At 39.1% G+C, this 23,980-nt stretch overlaps 1 protein-coding gene across 11 annotated transcripts in view; it reads right to left on the bottom strand.

The window, feature by feature from the left end:
- The window catches only part of kcnc2 (potassium voltage-gated channel, Shaw-related subfamily, member 2), a 108,486-nt gene extending 87,550 nt beyond the window's left edge, over positions 1-20,936 (bottom strand). For 3 of the 11 annotated variants that reach the window (XM_047389321.1, XM_047389323.1, XM_047389322.1), the window contains exon 1: positions 20,078-20,887. In XM_047389321.1, coding sequence (XP_047245277.1) covers positions 20,078-20,632 — 555 coding nt within the window. In that variant the 5' untranslated portion in view covers positions 20,633-20,887. Of the gene's footprint in view, positions 1-12,981; positions 13,005-20,077 lie in introns of all 11 variants that reach the window. The other 8 variants (XM_047389317.1, XM_047389319.1, XM_047389324.1 and 5 more) reach the window with 7 other exon arrangements.
- Between the last annotated feature and the right edge of the window lie 3,044 nt (positions 20,937-23,980).

Raw genomic sequence — 23,980 nt, 5'->3', positions numbered from 1 at the left:
ATTTCAATACAGCCAAAAAACCACCTCATCCTAGCCCAACATTTTTTTATTCAAAAACTGGAGTTTTTTCCAAATTGCTGTGTTTCCATTAAGTGATTGTTTTTTCGTAATTACAATTTGCGCAATCTGATGACCAATGGAATGTAATTAACAATGTTAGATTCCGATCTTGTATGGTGTATTGTTTATTTTGCTGTGAGTGGACATGTCCACCACAAAGACTTATTATTTATGGATGTATGGGGATATATTATAAATCTATATTATAAATATGATTATTAATATTACTAATAATGATAGCATCATTAATGTTCACAACAACATTCAGACAATCAAATTCGTTAAAAACATAAGAATAAATATGATAAATATATATATATGTGTGTGTGTGAAAAGAGAGCTTATATCATGTTTATCATTGCAGTGAGGGAACCTGAAATTAAATGTCATATTTTAGCTAGAATAACATTAAATGCATCTCTGAGTCCCTAAAGTGTAGCCATAGTGCCAGTTAGCCCTGCCTATAGTGATACAATTTTCATTCCTAAAGTTGTAAACTTGCATATGTTTAGCTCTGACTGGCTGAGATGCATGCCTACTATGACTTTCAGCGTGCATCACTGAGCAAATTCAGTGGTCATACTCTCATCCCTGCTTAATTTGTGAGTAAGCAACAATCAAGTGTGGGAGTGAATCAGCTTCACACTTTCACCATCAAACAAAGAAAACTTAGTCTCTAAACGGATTGTTTTTTATGTTATGAGGGAGGCATGAACATTTCTGACACTGCTTTTTTCTGTTCATGGCTGTTCGAATTATGATTATTGATTAATTAATCTTTATCAATAATTCTAATTAAAAATCATAATTTGACAAAATCAATTTCTTATCCAAAATCCTCATTTATGAATCGAGACCAGAGATGTCTTATGGTGTTGTAATTGTGGCTCAACGCCTTTGATAATTACAACCGTTAAATACTCAGTAATAATTAATAACTATTACCAGAGATGTCAGTGTTTAATCGACCGTTTCTGCCGAAACGTGTGGAACTTCAACCTTATCTTGACTGACGAGTCACTCTTGCACAAAATAAACACAAAACGCCTTCTCTTATGTATGTGAATATTTATTAAATCACAGCCTGATACAATCCGTTCTTCCGATTTAATAATCTTCACCTACTCAAACATGCAAAGTTCTACACAAAAGGGGTAAAATATCTAACTAAATAAAATAAAGCAAACAGCAGTGGGTGCGTATGGGATCAAACCAGCAGTTATGGCAAAAATGATAATATGACAAAGGGATGTGGTGGTGAGTGGAGGGTGGGGCGCAGCTCAAACTGTAACTCAGTTATACTCAGTCATAAAACCTCCCCCAATGCTGGGCGAGGTGAGCAGACAAAGGGTTATAAAACTCTTGGCGGCAAGTTAGTAAGCAGTAAGGTTGAAGACAAAGAAAATGGGGAATTTCATGAGGTTATTTTAACAGTCCAGTCTCAAAGCACCCACAAAGCTGGGTAGCGCAGCATCTTCCAGGCATCCAACACGGCACATCAAAGTTTCAATAAAAAGGGTACATGCACATATCATTCAGAACACATTAGATTAAATAGCGAATCTCATCGCACTAAAACCTCCTGTACCCTGCCCAGACTTTCTAAGAAAGAAATAAAGATAAAGGATGGGTTTTACTTGTCGTTGTGTTCCTTCTGAGCGGGGTTGAGAGAGAGTGGGGTGAAAGTTGGAAGTTAATGTGCGTCCACAGTTAACTTCAGGAAAAGCGGTCAATCTTCGTCCTTTGTCCTCCTTGGCAAAAAGGGAAAATATGAGCTGACCATCAGCAGTCGACTAGAACCAAAACAAGGTGGTGATTCGTCTCCTTGAAACTCCGTGGGTTTTTTGGTTACGTGTTAAGCTCACGTCTTCGATCGGCAAAGTGAAATTTCTGGCCTTCTTATTCCAGAAACCTCTTTTATGAATTTTTCGTTGGCCAACGAAGGAGAATAAATTAAATCCACTCGGGAGTCTTCTCCAGGTGATGCTTCAGATGTTGGTAACCGTGTCACGGTCTCCAGCTGAAGGCGAGTGTTCAAAATGGGCGCCTTCCTATATAGCGTCCTGTGACGTCAGACTTGGGGCACCCCGTCATATCAGTCGCAATGTCCGACAGGATCTGTAGGAACGGACTGTCCTGGATACAAAATGGCTGAAAACGCCAGGAGGCCTGGTGGCGTCCAGCAACGTGCAAATGGTCCAATATTCAGCAAACAAGTGGTCCAACATGGCCATGGCGGGGCAGGGCCTGTTTCAGCAGTTAACAACAGGCAACACTAATCCACTCAGGACCAATCCAGTCAGAATCTGCCAAAGGAAAGTATGAGTAGTGCAGCCCTACAAATCTGGCCTTTATGGAAGAGTGGTAAGAAGAAAATCCATTCCTAAAAGAAAGCCATAAGAAGCACTGTTTTCCAAAGCCATGTAGGAAGGACAGTAAACATATGGAATAAGGTGATCTGGTCAGAAGAGTTTCACTTTTTGGGCTACATGCAAAATGCTTTGTGTGATGAAAAACGAACACTGGTCATCCTAAACACCCCATTCGCTTCCTGACACATGATGGTGGCAGCATCATGCTATGGGGATGCTTCTCCTTGGCAGGGACAAGGAAGCTGGTCAGATTTAAAAACATGGATGAGACTAAATACAGGACAGTACTGGAAGTAAACCTGTTAGAGGCTCTAAAAGGCTTTAGGTGGAGGTTCACCTTAAAGCACAACCTGTTTTACATTCTTCTTTACAATTATACACTAATGTGCTTGGGTCTTTTAAATAAAATATCTAGATCTCTAGGTCTCTGGATTTTGTGGATGCAAAATCTCGGCTAGGGATATGCACGACTTTTGCGTTGCCTCTCCGGGCAATGAGCATGCCCATGCAGCATTTACTTCAGGGGGCCCATGTGAGCACTGCACATGCTTCACTTTAAAGAGCAGACTCGAGCACAGACTCGAGCACATACTGTAGCTAGTCTGCTATGCTTTTCGCAGCTACGGCTGCCTGTAACTATGCTGAATGTGGCCACTCCAGGCATCAGCCATTATTACACCAAGGGTCTGATCTTCAAAGATCCCAAATTGCGGGTGCTAATTTGCGTGTACTATAAATAAATTGCATGTGCAATAAGTGGGCGTGTTGCGTGCGATCTTCAAAGATTGCACATACAATGGATAATAGGTGTAAAACAGGGACAGACTGCCATATTTAAATGATGAAATTGCATGTGCTACTGGTTGGAACAAGAGGAAAAGCAAACAGATCCTCTGCTGTGTTGCTGGAAATATGCAGGGATTGTTACACTGCATCATTATAAATGATCCAGTTGCTGATTTTTTCCTTCAGTTCCGTTCGGCTCTTGCTTTTCTGGACTATTGCAGTTAGTTAACTTTTGTTGTGCCACTCACAGCAGGTTTGTCATCTGCCCTGATGAGATTATTTCTCTTATCTTGCTCGACATGACTCACAAAAAATTGGCCAATCAATATTAACAATATAAAAGACAAATATGTCTGGATAAATAAAAGACAAATATGTCTTTTAATTATTTGTCTCCCTTAATCTTTTAATTGTTTTCAGAGACTCATCGGATTCTATTGTTTTTTGAGAGTATATGTTTGAAGAGTTCGGAGTCTATCGTAAACAGCCACAATATTTAGCCCTGAATGTAATATTAGCAACATAAAAATAGATTGTTGTAGGAGTTGACAATCTGTATGTTGTAGCTTTGCTAATTTTAAACATAGTTTCACATAACTGTCCTGCAAAAAAGTGAATTAATGTTGTTTGTTTTGCCAGTGTTTTAAACAATATAGAATGTGTTTGATTGTTTAAAAATAGTTTTTTGGTCACACAAAATAATTTTTACTGTATAAACAAAACTCTCCCCTGGCACACATTCACATTTAAACAACATAATCAAACTGATCCAGCTCCTCTTGCCCTGCAATGACATAACATTACTGTCAATAATGCAGTGCGTTTAGTTTAGTGACAAGGTTGAAGCATACACTGTATTTGTCACCACATGAAAAAGCTGCCTTAAAATGGTTCAGCATCCAGTTTGCAAGTTAAGGATTTAACTTGCCTTATAATGTATTTAGTTTTTCTTAATAATTATATTATAAACAGCAAAGCGCAGTCGGTCTTTTGCATGATGTGTGATTACAGGCTGTGCGAGCTTGATCAGTTATGTGCACATTTAGGAGATGATCTCACTGACAGCAATGTTACGCTGGAATGAAGTTGAATAAAATGTTGCAAGGAGTTTTAACATAAATATCATGGCTTTTGTTTGTGATTAGCTCCAAATTAGAACTTAGATAACCCTACATAGAATCCTCTATTCTCATCTATTTTTTATATTTTTATTTTTGACAACCCAAATCTGTTGCCACATGTACAGAAGATTATTTCTCCCTGTCATCTGTCTATCTATCTATGCCACCTTCTGGCCAAAGTGACAGCAGACATGTTTGCGTCCCAGTTAGCACCTGCATTTCAAACGTGCTAAATCATCACGCAAAAAGTGTGCCCGCAAACTGTTTCAGGCTTTGAAAATCGCTTTGCGGGTGGTAAGGGATGATGTTTTGCGCATTTGGGTCATTATCATATGTTTTGCATATTCATGAAGGCAGACAAGCTAAAAAGGTCCGCTGGCAGTTTCGCTAATTTAGCACACGCAATCCGATTACCACCTCGTTTGTAGATCAGCTTTGCTGACGCAAACAGGTTTGCGTGCGGTTTTGTGCACGCAGACCTTTTTAAGATCAGGCCCTAACAGTATTATACAGGAGTTGTAACAATATTAAAATAAACATTATCAACAATTATCTTTTAAATATTTAGAAATACTATATTTTTACACTTTTTGTGAGCCCCTATTTACTCCGCCTAATCCATCCTGTCAGTAAATTCAACCAATAACAGCTTTCACAATGTCTTTCACTCAGACCTTTCTAGTGTGTGTATTTGTACTTTTTATGTTACCTGTTTAGGACCTTTTCTGGCATAATCACTTACCTTCTGAAGATCGATAGGCCTTGTGGAAACTAACACCCGGTCTTAATGTGGCAGAATATCGTCTTTTGGGTAATGGGTTAGGGCTCAGGTAAAAGCAAGTCTCGTAGTGTGGCACAAATGGGGTTCCTTCAATTAAAAGAGGCTTTATAGGAGTCAAAGGTTCCTAAAAAACACTTAATCTGCAGTTTAAACAGCTGTCATCTGATAATGTGTATGTCGCAATAGCATAATTTCTGTGGCTGTAAGATATCAAAATTAGGTTGGTTTTTTTTTATTTAAAAATGTATTTTTTATAAATTATAGATCAAAAAGTTTATTTTGTTTCTGGTATGGGGTATATTTCATGTAGTTCAAAGGATTAAACTGTCTATTGAAAGGTTATCCATCCGCTCAGAATACTGGAAATATCATCTAAACTGAAAGACATGCAAGTGAAACAAAATCAATGGAAATATTTTTGTTTTTGAAGTTTTTTTCATCAAATATTAGACATAAAAGAACAAAACATATGTTCAAGTGTCTGCTTTAAACAGCTTTAGAAATTGGGGCAAACACACAATAAAAGGAGAGATCTCAACGAGCAGCAGGCCTTTAACCTCTTCCTTCAGAGATGTGACTCTGTGTTTGTAATGCCAAACCCCTTGTGGTTTTTACTAAAGAGCGAACGCAGTCATGCGTGAAAATCTTCAGTCTGTGAGCCCGGTGAAGAAGAATGTACTGAAAGTGCAGAGGGCATCTCCGGGTTCCCAGAGGGCTGGATCCAGTAGAGAATTACTAATAGGACTGGGTCTGCCAGGTTTGTATCAATGAGTCATAGAAGACAACTTAGATAAAGGATCCTGCACTGGGGATGAGGCCAGCTCGCTTTTACTTCACTTGCTGCACAAAGCTGATTCAACACAACAAGGCATTAATATCTTCTTCATCATTCTGAGTCATCCAATATGAATCTGGCACTGAGGCGAGCTTCTCCGTCTGCATTCATATTAAAGACATCCTTAAACAATTACAGGGTCTTGCTGAAAGTAACATCTAATTGACTAAATAGTGAAGTGCATTTTGAATCACACCTTGGCTCCTGCATGGATGGTGATAGCCATTGATAAGATATGACAGTTCCATGTTTTTTTCCAACTAACACAAAGCTAAGAAATTAGGTCACAATGCCCCTTTGATGCCAACAGCATTGGCCACTACTGATTAAGACATTCTGGTAGTGTCCTGGACCGCTGGGACCTTCATGCACTCTAAGTTGAGATCTCAGGATCCCAGAACAATACATTTTAATATGTATTTGGCTAGTTAAGATACATATGAGTCTCCTTGTTGTTTTACTCCCTGCTGTTTCTTTGAGCACTTCCTAAAGAGTCTTCTTCCGTATTTGTGGTATGAGTACTGTTTTGCATGTGGGACTTCTAATTGGTCAGGAAAGATGGTTTAGCAAGGTGATGACCGAAAGTGTAATAAATGAATTCCAGTGTGCAGGTCTTCTATGCAAAAGATTAGATTTGCAGGTGTTTTATGAAATACCGATTAAAGACAGTTAGGCACCCAAAGCGTTATATTTGAACGAAAATTCCTACTAATGTAGACCAGCAATGTGTATGTCACTCCAAGTAATTTAATCTAATCCTTGTTGGCAGGATACTTTGCTCTTCCTGTGAACTGCTATGGCTACAACCAAAACAATTTCATCAAACAGCTGAAATGAACAATCTTTCTAATAAATAAATAAGGAAGAATAATCATAATAGTGGTCCCAGCCTGGGAGAAACACACACATCTCCAAATTTAGCATACAGGTTGATGTCTGAGAGACAGAGGACAATTTGGAGGTTTTCAGGTTGCAGTACCTAGGATGGCTTGCTCTGCAAGAACCCCCATCCAACCTCTCACGTGCCCTGCTTTCCCTCATGCTACAGACATGCTGATTAATTTACAGTTGAAACTCATAGTAGAGGCACCGACACCTTCTATTGATATAATAAAAAGAGGGAAGAAATAAGGTTTTCCAAACTTGCTGTGATCCAACAATGTTTGAATGGTTTGGATGTTTGGGAAACCACTGAGTGGTCTTAACTGGCGTAAAGGAAACCTCAGACAGTGCCTCAACCACAACTGGCTAACTAAGCCACCGTTTAAAAATCAAACCAAGTGATTTTTTTGTTTCCCTTTTATTGTAAATGGCTTCAGAATGTGGGAATGAAACCAGAAAAAAATAAATTTCAATCAATGCACTGACCTCGAGAAGTGTTGAATCTTCTAAAGTTAATGGATCTTCATTAATTATTCAGCACCAAGCTTAAACCTTTAGCTGCAGTGTACAGGCAACAGAAGCAGAATATCTTTAACATGCATGCCGTTACTGTTACAGGGGCATGCTCTTTACCTTTTATGACCATTCCTAAAGCATGTCTTATTAATGTGACATTTCTTTCAGGCCATCCTTTTGGTAGATTGGGAAATAAAACCCGATGTCTCCGTCATTTCATTACTTTATGAAAACGTAAATGATAGATTACATCTTATACATTTACTATGGACATGTTTGTCTTTAATAAAGAGAAAACTAACATTCTTTGGGAACTACTCCCCTAAATGTCGGTTTTTCAGTGCTGTGAAAATCTATTTGCCCGCAGTCAGATTTCTGATGTTTTGGTTTTTTTGTCACAGTTAAATGTTTTCATATCAATTCATTGCTCATTTTAATATCAGATAAAGATGATGTCAACATGAGCACTAGGGAGAATGTTTGACCAAAACATCTTTGCTAAATTGCATTCATTCAGCCACACTGGAGGGCTTTTGAGAATGAACATTTTAAAAGGTTATGTCACAGCATCTGAATTGGGTTTAAGTTCACTTTGACTAGGCCCCTCCAAATCATTTGGCTTGTTTTTTTAGCCAATCAGAGGGGTCTTGCAGGTGTACTTTGGATCATTGTTCTGCTGAATAACCTAGGGTCACTTGGGTTTTAAGTCACACACTTATAAAAAGACATTCTCCTTTAAGATTTTCAAATAGAGAGCAAAATTCATGTTTCAATAAATTACAATAAGACATCCAGGATATGAAGAAGCAAAGTAGCCTCAGACCATCAAACTACCACTACCATGTGGTCACTGTCGCTGACCTTAACTAAGGCAGAGAAGGCCTGAAGTACTTTAGATGGTGTTCTGGGTTCTATTGTGACCTCCTAGATGAGTTGTTGTGACTTGTAGTAATTCTAGTAGATTGGTTTCAATAATTCCACACATGGTCAGGTTTGATGAATAGCTTTCGGTCTCTTAATAAATGAAATCATTTGGAAAACTGCATTTTTTATTCACTGACATTTTTCAAAAATTTGTAAATTCTGTACAGGTGCAGACTTTTTTTATGGTCCATGTAACTTTTGGACACATATGCACTGCATAAATATTATAATTGTACTTTTTATGTATTTCAGCTTTTTCTTTTTACCACACACCTCTTGAAAGCAGCAGGAAAAGAGTTTCAAGTGGGCGGCAGCGGCCTTAAAATATCCAGCACTCGTATGAGATGCTGCGGTGAATTAACCCTCTGCAAAATCTTTTAAAAGGACAAAGAGGAGCACTGCTGAACATCTCAGTAAAGGTCAAACATGCACTTTTCCTTTCATGCTGCAAAATGCTTCATTCATAGTCAAAGGCGCATCATGCTGCCGATAGTTGGTGTGCTTATTTTTATTTTATAGAGTAACAAAAGCTACTTTTCTCCTTTGCGGCAGCTATTTCAATAAAAAAAGGACTTTACAAAACAGCCATCACCCATAATCCATCTCTTATTCATTTGTCATGGTGTAAAAGAATATGTATAAACATTTTTTGTTTAAAATTAGTCACATTGAATCGAATGTGATAAAACAGCTCTTAAGACAGCACCATCATTCTTTTAAAATGCATTCCTAATTGCCCTATGAATATTCTAGGACTGTTACAAAGGCCTGACAAAGTGAAGGAATCAGTCATGGAGCCCCAGTTTAGGGCCTCAGAGTAACAGTATCATTGCTTATGCTTGAATCTGGCACTTTAATCTGCTTCCTAATAATTTAAAAGTTATTTCACGAGCGAGGAAGAGCGTGAGAGCATTCGTCATTCTGTTTTGGGAGCATGCGGCTGTGTGTGAAAGAAGAGAACAGACAGACAGACAGAGTGAGCGCGGCCTGATGGGATGCTGTTTATAGCAAGCAGCGGAAGTACGAGGTTAAGGTGCAGTCATGCATCCTGAAAGTCTCCTTTATTAACAATCCAACAAGCCTCTTGGTGTCTTTTCTTTTGTATGCACATGAACACATCTCTTCTATCTATCCTGTCTTTGCTGGTTGATGTTAACTTGAATATAAACCAATTGACAAATATAACCAGTTAGAGGGGAATATTACAGTTGCTCTTTATGGAACATACTAAATTTATAGACTATATTACAGTATAGATGTTATGCCCTACAGTCAAACATTCTACATGTACACAAATGTACACAATAAGAGATTGTCACAAAGCAAGAAGTGCTGTGGTTGATTCACATGGCACTTTTTAAAGTACCTCATGCTGCCATATTGTTTGTTTCAGAGAGAAGAGGCTTTCTGTTTCTGCCCTTCCAAGCAAACCATACTTGTTTAGTCTTCTTCTACTTGTCCTGTCATTTAACATGCTGAGGCCTGTAGCATCTACTTTACAGTACCCTGTAACATTCTCTATAGTCTTCATCAACACCCTCAAGGCAAACCTCACATTTGTAGTCATCCTTAGCATGAAGCCACACTGCTGCTCACTGATAAATAAATAAACCTTTACGGCTCATTGATTTTATGTTTCTGTAGTTACTACAGTTCTGCACTTGCATCTTGTTCTCGAATCAGTACAATTCTCTTATCTTTGTGTCTGAGTCAAATATTGTCTTAGCAAGATTAATCAAAGTAACAAAAAGGCAAATATATGTTTTCTAGGGTTGCCTGTTGGTCACTGATTCATACTAAAATGTTGTCTACATTTTTGATTTATAAAACAGATTTCTCCCTTTAGTCCTAAGCATTATTGTGTGTCCGCAACTTTTGAGCTATTTGCCAGATTAATGAAAGCAGACTGAAACCCCCATTCAATGAAAGAAAATTGTGCCCAACTGGATTGTCATATAAGTGCACCCAATGCCAAACGCCTTCATGTTTTAGTCTTTACTAAGATGTGAAGATTACCTGAATATCAGTTAAGTCTGACCCATTCAGTGGAAAGATGAACTGTTTGAAAGTTTGCCAAAATAAACACAGCTAGAATGTTTAAGGTCTCTGAGGTTCAGCATAGTTTACGTCACCCTGATCATGTGGATCACATGTTATTCCAAATAAAACACCTTTTGGTGTTGCATGTGGGTTCATTCATTCCTGACCCATCCACAGTTTTATGTTCACTATTCTGATTGCCCCTGAGGTTTTTTTAACTAAACTATTTGAAGCTATTTATGCTCTGAAGCCAAAAGCTACATAAGTTGTGGTTTTTACCAAACACTGGGCTGTGTTTTAAGGCCAGGCTTTGGGTATTCAGTCTTCTTTAACTGGCATGTCATGAACTTTTCAATACAACATTGCAACTGATGTCTATGGAGCTCCAAGGGTTTTGCAGCGCAAGTACTATGAACCTCTATCCTTCTAAATCAACACTCTTAATGCCACTGTTGCATCTGTAGTTTTATTACCAAACCAAAGGGCTGCTTATCAATTGTCTTCTCTCTTCTGAAACAAATTTCAACAACTTTCACCAATATCTTCAAGATATTTGTGCTGGTGAGAGTTTCCTGGTTTTTTCACTTTGCCACGTTTAACAGTGCTGATACAAATTGGTAAATCTCTCAAAACAATTTCTCCCCTTATGACCCAAGGAGGATTTTGTATCCACCTGAAACGTCTTTAAGCATTACACCTTCATACGTTTTACTCAAACAGTATGTGATAGAAGTATTCACAGCCCTTGAAAAGTTTCACACTTTATGATGTCACACCAAACTTCAGTGTATTTTATTTGGATTTTATGTGACAGACCAACACAAAGTAGTGAATACTTGTGGAAGTGGAAAAAGTATGCATGGTTTTCAAACTTTATAAAAAAAATCTGAAAAGTGTTGCATTCTTCACCCTTAACCCTGAATAAAATCCAGTGCAATAGAGTCCACCTGTGTGTGTAATTTAACCTCAGTATAAATCCAATGGTTCTTTGAAAGCGTCAGACCTTCATTAAAAACAGCACCATCAAACCAAAGAACACAGCAGACAGGTCAGGGAGAAAGTCATGGACAAGATTAAAGTAGAATTAGATTATAAAACAGTATCCTAGAACAGTGCAAAGAAGGCATTATTCAGAGAAGTGGCCAAGACACACTCCAGCTCTCCAAAACTCCACATCACCCTGAAAACACCATGCTCATGGTGACACATGGTAGTGGCAGCATCATGCTGTGGGGACACTTTTCTTCAGTGGCGCAGGGGAACTGGTCAGAGTTGATGAAAAGATGCAGCTCACATTTTCCTGATTTGTTTTTAGGCTTAAAAGCATGTTTCATTGTTCCTTCTTCTTTTTACTATTATGCACTCCTCTGTTCTGGTCTATCACATAAAATGCCAGTAAAACACACGGACGTTTGAGGTTGTAACATTACAAAATGTCAAAAAGGTTCAGAGGTTATAAATTCCTGTGCAAAACACTGGAGATGCAGGTAATTTCTAATGTCAACATATATTCTTATGACTACATCAGGTAGTCAGTTTGTACTGGTAACTATCCAAGCACAACAGATGACATTACAAACACCAAACAGGGACTGGACGAGCTCAAACTGCATGAAAACGTTTGTGATAAGGTGTTAGCATCAAATCCACCACCAAACTTTGTGTCCCTACCAAAACATCTGACATCACATTTATGTTTGGGATTTTGCTAAATCCCACCTGAGCTACAACTCTGAACACTCGCCATAACCCCCACACGCAGAGCTTTTACAGTAAAAATAAATCTGTGCGGGCCTGTGACTGGCGAATCAGATTAACATGACTGACAGTGGTCCCAAACATGCCCGGCGGTGTGCCGTCAATGCCCACACTTGGGCAGCCATTTGCCATGTTCTCCTACTCGGAGTCAGCTCTGGTGCTGTTTACCTGTCAGAGTCTATTTACTCAGCAAGACCCAGTTGACTGTTTGCAGGAAATCATCTGCATTTCCCGATTGGTGGCCTCAGACGCTCTGCAAAAACAGTCAGCCAGCCTTCGCCACGGTACACCTGTCAGCTGACGCACACCTGTGGATGTGATTGAATCTAAATGTGAGGTCGCTATGCATCACCCCTATCTGCTAGAGGAAAGCAGTCAAAAGACACACACAAGTGGATTAGTTATCTTAGCAACACTTCAGCGCATTTGGTTTTGTTGCATCACTGATCCAAAACTAACAACCCAGCAAAGAAAGCGTCACTTAGCAATAAGCGTTTACGCTTGAGCAGGTTCCTGAAATCAGTTTCACGGACAGGTCAGATATCAATGAAAACAGGCTGTGGTGATGAGCGATGATGTTGCCATGACAACAAGCAGGCTGAACGTGCAGCCTGGCTTTGGTATCTTCAGGCATGCGGCAGGCAGCACCCAGACGGTTTGAGTTTTTAACCTCTTAAGTGGCATAAAGCAAGCTGCAGTCTCAGATGGGATCATGGGATGAGGGTTAAGGGTGTGTGTGTGTGTGTGTGTGTGTGAGAGTGTGTGTGTGGTTGAGGTTGAAGGATGTTTGTCTTTGTTTATGGGGAGGATTTGAAGTCAGGCATCAGTTAAAGTTCTGCTTCAGAGGGCAGATATGAGAATGAGAAAAGTGGATGTTATTTCTTGCTTTTTTGTTGTTGTTGTTACCATCCAGATCCAGAAAAGGCCAACTACAGAGATATGAGAGGGACAAACAAACAGATTAACACATGGAAGCACATACATAGACACAGGCAGAAACAGAAAACAGTCAGAAACACATCTAAGCTAAAAATATTCCCTCTGTTTCACAAAATCCTACATTGACAAATTGAAATTAAAGCGGCATTATTACAAGTTTGAGAAGAGGAGCTGGTTATAGCAATAGAAGTAGAACCAGAGAATATTCCAAAAAGAGATGTCAGCCCAGAATGGTCTACTAAGATTCTCCTTGGAGCCCTGATTTTCATGACTGCACTGACCGGGCATGGCAACAGCAACACTAAAACCTCATTCAAAGGGTTAAACATTCAGCAAACAAAAGAATAGGATGGATCAAATCACGAGAAGAAGAAAAACAACAAAGCTTATTTTTCAGAAAACAAGTGTCGTCCCCATTTGGATAATTTATCCCTGAGGAACCACAAGGATATAAAATTAGATTTTCTAAACTGATTTTATATTATTTAAAAACTAATTTGTGGTTGATTAAACCTTTACATTATTTGTAAATTTAAACAATAAAGGGAGACTTTTAGTTTTCCCCAATATATTTTTTTAACTCAAATTCTATTTTTTCTGAAATTCTTAAAAATTTCTCATATGACCGTTCTTGAACCTTATAATTCTTTCAAACAAGAGAATGGAAAACAACTTTTGTACAATTAGACCAAAATCCTTGTTTGAACTTCAATCTTTTTTGGATTTAGGACAAGAGGTTAATTTTCCTTACTTGCTATAGAGCAGAAATTAGCTTTAAGTGCTTGAACACAACATAAAATGAAATCACTTCTGCTAGATTTAGGCAATAAATTCAACAAAGTTCCAGCTGCAAAAAAACATCTCCTAGCGGTCTTGAATCTCTTGGAAAGGTAACCATCCTATGATAATAAATGTCCATTAGCGCAGATAAAATCCACCCATCTTTTTTTTTTCTTTTAAAAGATCCACCCATCTTTTGATGGTACTACAACATCATGTTTTCAGGTAGTCACAGCAGTAGTTTCCCATGGAGGATAACTCCACATTACTCAACCACAGCACTTTGTCAGTGAGCTGGTTCAGGGCCCCAAGGGGGGTTTTAACACAAACACAAGCTTTCAATAAGCCTTGTTTGCCTCAGTCAAACATTTTTTGTGTGTGTGTCAGAGAACATGATTACGATCTGTACCGACAGATGTATGTGTGTTTTAAACAAGCATGCTCCATCATCTCTCTATGGTCAGACATGTTTTGCTGAAACCAGACACAATATTTGTTAGTGTTAAACCCTTGGTTATTTCTAATCAGTACAGTAAATGGCCAGAAAAAGATCCCAAATAATTAGTATGCTGGATATAAACGATAATAAAGAACAGAGTAATACCATTTTTATTTGGTTAATTGTAATTTCCAGGTAACAACTTTGGTTTAGCTATGGAGCTGACTTACAATGCAAAGAGATACATAGAAGTATTTATGTGGCTAATAGTGGATATTGGCCAGGTAACTGTTAAAGGTATACCAAAGTTTCAAACATTTGCCATAAAAACCACAACAATTTCCTATCATACAGTTTCCGTTTATTAAAACTCCCTTTAAAAGAAGTTTGCTGCTTTGTCATTTTGCCTACAAAGAAAATAACATATTTGTGACTAAAGGAGCATAGGAATTACACCTTATATTCTGATCAAGTTGACATTGTTTTGAAACACGGATTGGAAACAAGCTACAGGAGTTATCGCACCTGTTGGTAAAATAAACTACCCATTGGAAGCTTCCTGCGGAAATAGAAAACATGGCTGATTAACTAGCTAACTAACTTGTGGGGCTACCAGATTCACCTAGATAAATATTATTAATAGCATGATTAAAGATTTAAAAAGGAGAAAAAAACCTGTCAAGATCCATAACATAATTTTAGAAGCACTAACTGGGGATATAACAAGATTTTGTGATAATAAAACACCACAAAATGTCTTGTCGCAGTGAGATCTCTCACAATCTAGCTAGCCAGCTAACAAAGAAGTGGAGCTGCACTTGGTTAAAAAAAACATAGACAAAGCCCCTATTACTTAGAAATTGTTTATTTGACTACATTCTGGGTATTTGGAAGAAAAATTAAACAGTGAGAGAGAACAGCGAGATTAGCTAACTGACTTTTTAACAAGTCTGGATTACATTTGATTGTCTGTAGTTAAAAATAAAAAAAATACTAGTAATTTCAAACTGGGTAGAGATGCTTGATTTGTGAAAATTATGTGTTTAGGGGTTAGGACAGCATTAAAATGATACAAGCATAAATACCACAACATGGACTACTCAAACCTGGACCTGAATTATTTTAAGTACAGTTGCATTTAGTTCATGTTTATGGAAAACAAATATGGATTTTTGGTTTGGCTTCACATATTGCAAACATCTCACCTCCTTTTTCTGTGTCATCTCGTCCTGCGAGCTTTATGTATCTTTATGACTTAGTACTGATAAAAGTTAAATTTCAGTTATCTACACTTTTATTAAAAATGTATCTGTGTTAGGGTCTTACTATGGAACTGGGCAGCGGGGGGAAAACAATAAAATATTGATCCTACATGCAAGTCATAGTCTGGCTGTATGACTTAGAAATCTGAGGCCACACAGATTCTTCTGATTGATCAAACTGTAAGACAAATAAACATTCAACAAATGTATTGACTTTTGTATACTGATTTCAGCTTCTCAGCTGTAATGATTGGAAAGAACACAGTTTGTCCAAAAATAGCATAGAGTTAGATATTGTTTTTGGCTATCTCTTGCTCTTATGTAAACTAACCATACTGCTTTCTTTGTTCAAACATCAACCTCATAGTCTTTATTTGTGGCACCACCTGTAGACAGTGAAGAGGAGGAATGATGTAATCACAATGCATGAAACCAAAGCCATTTCTGCTGGTCTGTTTTTAAACCAACTGAGCCTCCACTGTTTGTTGGAATGATGGGCTTAGCAAACACTGACATATTACATGAGAGTTTGATCAAGTGATGAACATATATACAAAGAGAAAATGCATGGCGTCACATTTTACGGATGAAGACACTGACAATGGTAGACAACTGTTATTATAAAAAAAAAAAAAAAATCTATCAATCCAATTGGAAATCTCATAAACTGATCAAAACTGGCACCCAGGTAGGAATTTTTCTTAACCACTCTGACCAACTTGCTTTATCGACACAATGTTGAAACAGTGGTAGTTTCATTTCCAGGTTGTGTTCATGAACTAGAAAGGCTGGTTTGCTGCTTCTCTTCTGACTACTTATTGTTGAGCTCAGATAATGTTTTTACTTCTTTATGGTCTGGAAACAATTACAGTTTGGGTCAAAACCCATTATTTTTAATCATGTTAATGGACCCCTTTTATAATTATGTTGTGGTGGTGACAACCAGAATGTGTTAAGAAAAATCCCTCATAAATGTGAGTTGATAACACCACTTCATTGTAAAATGTTATGAATACATGGAGTTATAAAAACATGGCAAAAAATAAAATGTCCAATCTTTTTCTGATTAGAGAATGGACTGACAATACTCTTCAGTGTGGACACCCTGACTGAGTGAAGAAGTCTCAGTTAGTCATTTTAAGTATCAGTGATGTGCTTAAGAATGAGGAAGCATATAGGATGTAAAAAGTTAATGAAAAGAAATCTGTACTTTGTACAGAGGCTTGTCAGCTTTTCATTAAGGCTGCTACAACAGAGAGCTGGACCTATGTCGGAAATGCTAAGTTTACCCATTCACCATTTTGTTCTTTTGCAGTTTTGCTGTTTTGATCAGCCATTTCTCCACAGGAAATCAATTTGTACCTGGATTGTGGATATTTTGTCAAATTACAAAGGGAATAAACAGACCAACTCCCCCAAGTAACAGCAAGGTCAAACGTATAAAGAAATAGCTGCTCCTTTTTATGCTTTTGAACGCTCAACCTCTCTATTGTTGAACATGTTGGATTTGGAAAGGCTGGCCTCCTTAACAGTTAAAATTAGGATCTGCATTCTCCGGGGAATACACATGGAGACTGGTGTCTTAGCAAACAACAACTCTTCCAAATTTATTGGTCCAAATCTCATTTCTCAGGGTTATGCATACATATAGCCTACCTCTATAGAATGACATTTATTAAGGTTATGGTCATAGTTTCTATTGCCAAATGGGATTCTTCTTTATCAACAATTCCTAATCAAAAGACATGTTAGTAGGCCCATGTATGTCATGCAAACCTGTAGCACACATAAACAAACAAGCTGTTTTTATGCTTTGCAAGGAACTATAACAATACTACTAAGACTAACATGTCGGAGAACATCAAACTACCCACTGGCCCTTGACATACTTGTTATGATGATTTGAAGCTGGCCCGTCATTGTCCCTACCTACACAAGGAATACTATGCTGAAAATGTAACTTTTTTAGCTTATATATGTTGAACAAATTTATCCTAAACAAACTCAGCTTGGGTAGCCAAAATTTAAAAGCCCTCGCAACTCTAACAACTTCTCAACCACATTTTCATTTTGTGTAGGCGCAAGGCATTGTCTTGTGTTCTATGTCTTTTTAAACTGTTTGCTTCCAGGTAGAAATTACAGTGGTGTTTGTGATTTGTTGTTTATAAAATACATTTGACAGAGAGATACAACTTTATTTTTCTTATTGATTGTTAAGAAAAAGTGTTTTTAGTTTTGATTAATCTAGACTCAACTTGAAGTGTGCCCCCATCGTGGCATCTCTGTGTTTTTAAGTCCTTCACAAATCTTTTGGTGAGCTAATCCGAAGATTAAGCCGTATATGCAGCTCCATAGGGTCCCCTGCTGGCCCAGGGGCCCTGAGAGCAAATAAATGTTTATGGGACAGATTGAAAAATGTGCTAGTTGTAAATAAACTGCGCACATTTCGAAATCACAGTTGCTATAAGATGGTACAAGTTCACTTTACTCTTGGCCAAGCTCATATTACCTTCTAGCTTCAAACTTTGGGAAAACTGTATCTGCTCAAATCAAAGAAAATGCTATATTAGATATTTATAAACTAAAATGCTAATTGCTTGTGACCCTTCGGTAGAACCCAATCTTATATAATCCAAATAATGCCTTGGACAGTGATCCATGGGTGGCTCACTAGTTAATTTTAAAATAAGCTGTGGTGAACACATGATGCCAAAACAATTTAAAGATGCATCTTAAATAAATCGATATAATCTAAAAGTAAATTTATTTTAGTAATTTGGCTCTCTGATTCGTAATAATTATATAGTTTTTCAGTTCATTTTGATCATTATGACCACTATTAAAAACCCTAAATGTTGTTTTTCAGAAAATTTGAAAAATACGGCAGACTACTCAAAATGAAAAAGATTTAATACAGAAATGTTGGCCTTTCTGAAAAGTATGTCCATATACATTCAGTATATGCACTCGAAGCTCCTTTTGCATGAAAAACACATCAATATGTTGTGGCATGGAGGTGAACACCCTGTGGCTCTGCATGTGTGTTACATAAGCCCAAGTTGCTTCAGTGCTGTCCCTCCATTCATTTGCATTGTTGGATCTAGTGTTTCTCATTTTCCTATTGACAGTACCCCATAGAGTCCCTATAGTGTTTGAGTCAGGCCTCTTTGCTGGCCGATCAAGCACATTTTGGCCGTGATCATTAAAGCAGGTATCAGTGATCTTGGTCTTATAGGGCAGGTGTCAGGTCCTGCTGTAAAATGAAATGGGTGTCTCCATTAATGCTTGTCAGCAAAGGGAGGTGTGCCATACATTAATGTTTCATGGTAGATGGCTAGGCTGATTTTGGACAATGTAATACAGTAGACCAGCACCCAGAAATGACATGGCTTTCTGGATTATCATTAACAGAGACATGTCTGGATGTCTTGAAATATTGACTCCAGCTATAGCCTACATGTTGTGAATCTTCCACAAACAATTGAATGAGCTCTGCCTGTGCACCTTTTTCTAAACACACTTTTTCTTTCCTCACAACTTTACATGAATTTGCAATGATTGTACTATATACCACAATATGGCTACAGCAGAGTACTTCTGTCTTAAAAAAAACTTTACTGGTCTTAATTAATATTAAAATCTTCTGAAACAATACATCTTTGCTTTCCATTAGCTGTTAGCTAGTCTTAAAAATAATGGAAATAAACCCCAAAAATATACCGTTCTGTAATATACAACCACATTCCAAAGTCCCAGTCCTCTAGAAATGCTTTATAACCCATCAAGACTGATATATGTCAGTAACTAGGCTTGTAAAATCTTAAAGCCTACTTCATCTTGGCAGACATAGATGGTTGTTATTGTACAGGCCCGACAGAAATCCGATGGAAATTCAAATCTAACTCCCCCTCCTAAAAAATGTGGTCAATTACAGTTTCTTTGTGTCTTCATGTAGGGCCAGCTTGGTCATTGCTGCTTGATATGACATTTGATCTGAATAATAACGGACCAAAAACCAAAAACTGAAGAAATCTTTAAGGAGGCAAATTCTTTGTTGCAGGATTTGATGAGTTTTACTTGAATTATTCAAAGAAACTGACTTTTTGATATTCTAATTTATTGAGATGCAACTGGACAATGAGCATAACCGGACGTGGGCTCCCCAAGTCACAGCCTTGGACCACATGCAACCTTGGACCGCCTCTGGACTTTGTAGTTCTTAAAGTGGGAGTTAACAGAATCCAAAAAAATTACTTTTTGAGAGCCGTGTCTGAGAAAACAGTCTTTATAAAGCGTAGTACATATACCCCAAAAATAAGCAGCAAAGTGCTGACATGTCAACAAAAACAAGTGTGGGGTTTTGCACGCTTTTGGCACACATGATGTCCTTTAAATACACATCCTGACACTGTGGAACCTTGTTAATTTATTTTAATAGCAGAAATGAGCGACTTGTTAGATCAAATTGTTCTTAAGCGAAGGAAAGTATGCATGATTTTAGTTGATCCGTTTCAAACTACAAAGCTGTGCGTTTCTGTGAATGAAAATAGAGTGAGGCAGAGACGCGGCGGTGCGCCCTTACCCGCGCCGCCCTGGAAGAGTACGGATCCTCGAATAGGTTCCAGATCACCGGCTGCCATTTCCTCCACAGGCTGACATTCCCGTCCGCGGCCACGTCCTCGATCCCCAGCCTCTTCCCAATCTCGTCGTCCTCCTCGCAGTTGTCCACGTTGAGCTCGAACACGTCCAGCGCCTCTTCCGCGTCCCTGTGCTGCCGATAGGTCATCCAGCAGCAGGGCTCCACGTCCGTCTCATCGATTCCCCAAAAGGAGAGCTCCTCCTCGAACAGCGGTCCGCACACGTCCGCCGGGCAGTGGAGCTTCCCGGTGCGGTAGTAGTTGAGCACGTAGGCGAAGACGCCCGGATGGCGGTCGAAGAAGTATTCGTTGGTCCGCGCGTTGTACTCGATAAAGCCGGGGACTTGTTGCAGCTGATCCAGCACGGAGTCGATATCCGAGTCAGAGGCAAGCAGGGCCAGTCGCGTCCCCGGCAGGGTCTTCAGGGTGCTCTTGTAGGTTTCGTGCCTGGTACCCCCGACGTTGAGGATTATCCTCTCGTTGTCGTCGAACTTGCCCATCGCTGTGTTTCAGACATGACTTGATGGGATCTCAGGGAGAGACGCAGAGATGGAGGTCGTCGGTGTGCATCCCACAGTCCGTTCTGACAGCCAGCGATACCCGAAAGCTGCTGATCCGAACCCAAGCAGACTGTGAGGAGCTGTTGATGCTGATCCTGCTGCTGCGCGTCTCCAGCGTCCCTGCCCTCTCCAAGACGCACAGCCGCTCGTCAGCATCCGGCTCGCCGTCTAAAACAGAGGAACGCAGCACCTCTCTGAAAGCGATGACGGCATCATTAGAGGCTGTCTGAAAACTAACCCGCTCCTTCTTCTCAGCTGCGCTACTTCACATCGTTGTTTTCCAGAGAAACCGATCCGCGCCCATGTTCACAGCCGGGCTCGGGGTCAGCAGAATCATCTTTGGAGTGATTTTCCACCCTCAAAAAATCTTGTTTCTTATATTTAAACCGGGGCGTCAAGTTTAAAAACTAAAAAGAATGAACAGAATCAACAGGTCTTCAGCTCCACGTTGCGTTCAGGATCGGCCCAAGGTTGAATGGGACCCTCAGATGCGTTTAATTGCAGGCTAGACCACCGCCCACCCGCGAGCCACCACACCGCCACCCATCTTAAGTGTTTCCAAACGCGCTGCCAGAAAGTTCAGAGAGCGGTGGCAAGATTGGGGCCACGGGGTGGCACACCTAAACTGACTTAACAGAATTTCACAGGTTTTACTGGAAAAGTATTGAACAGTCTTCTGTCTTTCCTGTTCTTCCTTCCTCGCAGTTTCCATGTTTAAAGGTTGCCAGCTGTAAAAATATGTAAATGTCTAGGGCTACAGCAGAACATGCAGCGAATGTTGGATTCTGAGCAAACAAGACAGTGTCAATCCAATATGTACAAAAATAACTTATATTATACATAATATAAATGCTAATGTATCACATCATCATGGATATATAATATATGATGGGACGTTCAGAGCTGGGTTAAGCTTTTAGGGCGTAAAATAATTTTATTTGGCGCCCGATTCATGTGGAGACCCCTAATTTCTCTTTTTATAACATCCTTCCCCAATTACCTAGTTTAAAAGTTGGATAGTAAGCAAAAAATAAATTCCTAAACAGGCTGTACAGCCAAATTGAATTTATTTAAAAGTTACTCTGCCATGCTGAGATTTAAGGTAGGACCCAATTGCAGGATGAATGAAGTTGGTGAAAAGGTTTAATAGAAAACAAACTTACAGCTGACCAAGCACAGGAACTCAGGCAGGTGAAAAACATAAGCCACATGAAAGTCAGGCAACAGACAAGGAAGGCAAACTGGACTGGACCAGTGCAAAGACACAGGGTAGGTAATGGGGTGTTAATAGATGGAACCAGAGGAGAACAATGCAAACCAGAGAGCTTATACTGAAGGAAGTGAAGTGAGAACCAATGAACTGGGAGAGAAGCTAATCAGGAGCAAAATGGCACAGGTGTGATATACACTAATCTTTTTATTTATATATTTATTTTAACTGTTAGGTGTGCACTCCACAAATCTAGCCTATATAGAAGAGTGGCAAAAACCTGTTTGCCATATATTACAAACCATTTAGAAAACATCACAAATGTGTGGAGGGAAGAACTGTGATCAGATGGGAACAAAACAGGGCAATTTGGCTTACATGCAAAACCCTGCAAAAAAACAACAACAATAACTTTGCTGTGGGTGTGCCCCATTTCTGCCAACAACATAGCATCACGAGATTAGATCTGATCAGCACATCATAGACATTCAAAAGACAGCTGGCAGGGTATAACTCCTTTTACAAATTCATTTTATTGAGTTGGTCTAAAAAAAAGTTATTCTGGAAATGGTCAAAATTTTTAATTAGTATAAAACAACCATGCAATTCCATTTCCACACATAAGAAATAAAAATAAAATGTTGAAATAAAAAAGAAACACCAAACCACAAACACCTTGGTAAATTAAAGCCAGTAGCTTAATTCAAATGCACACAGGAGTACTGAGAAGGTGTGCTGGGTGACATGAAAACTAGCTGAATCCCAGCAACAGAATGCTGAGCAGCTGGAGGAGAATCTAAGCAGGAAAGGATGAATAATGGGAAAAACTGAAAGGAAAAACAAAGGATCTAACTAATCAAAATCTTATGAATAGTACCAACATGAGAGACTAAACCAATATGTACAGAACAGGCATGTGCAGAGGCGGGAAAAAAGTTCCCGTTTGATCAAAAGATTTATTTATTTATTTATTCATTCATATAAGCCCTTCTCTGACACCTATTGAAAACATGCATTAATATTGCTAAAATGTTATTTTGTAAGAAAGAAGACATGACCAAGCCCCCCAGTCACCCCGTTACCTTTAACCTTTAGCCCCTGTGATGCGAGCAATAACTGCCCCTCGCGCAGTGTGTTAGAGAAGCAGAGCCCGGAATATCAGAATCAGAATCAGCTTTATTGCCAAGTTCGTACATACAAACAAGGAATTTGACTCCGGTACACTTTGCTCTCTGGTTTTTGTTTTTGCATTAAAGAATATACATACAGGGGTTAGACAATGAAACTGAAACACCTGGTTTTAGACCACAATAATTTATTAGTATGGTGTAGGGCCTCCTTTTGCGGCCAATACAGCGTCAATTCATCTTGGGAATGACATATACAAGTCCTGCACAGTGGTCAGAGGGATTTTAAGCCATTCTTCTTGCAGGATAGTGGCAAGGTCACTACGTGATACTGGTGGAGGAAAACGTTTCCTGACTCGCTCCTCCAAAACACCCCAAAGTGGCTCAATAATATTTAGATCTGGTGACTGTGCAGGCCATGGGAGATGTTCAACTTCACTTTCATGTTCATCAAACCAATCTTTCACCAGTCTTGCTGTGTGTATTGGTGCATTGTCATCCTGATACACGACACCGCCTTCAGGATACAATGTTTGAACCATTGGATGCACATGGTCCTCAAGAATGGTTCGGTAGTCCTTGGCAGTGACGTGTCCATCTAGCACAAGTATTGGGCCAAGGGAATACCATGATATGGCAGCCCAAACCATCACTGATCCACCCCCATGCTTCACTCTGGGCATGCAACAGTCTGGGTGGTATGCTTCTTTGGGGCTTCTCCACACCATAACTCTCCCGGATGTGGGGAAAACAGTAAAGGTGGACTCATCAGAGAACAATACATGTTTCACATTGTCCACAGCCCAAGATTTGCACTCCTTGCACCATTGACACCGACGTTTGGCATTGGCATGAGTGACCAAAGGTTTGGCTATTGCAGCCCGGCCGTGTATATTGACCCTGTGGAGCTCCCGACGGACAGTTCTGGTGGAAACACAAGAGTTAAGGTGC

Source organism: Girardinichthys multiradiatus, chromosome 17 (assembly GCF_021462225.1).
Source record: "Girardinichthys multiradiatus isolate DD_20200921_A chromosome 17, DD_fGirMul_XY1, whole genome shotgun sequence".
In the NCBI taxonomy this organism is placed as follows: Eukaryota; Metazoa; Chordata; class Actinopteri; order Cyprinodontiformes; family Goodeidae; genus Girardinichthys; species Girardinichthys multiradiatus.
Note: the sequence above shows the minus strand (reverse complement) of the source record. Positions and strands in the feature narration are given on the sequence as shown.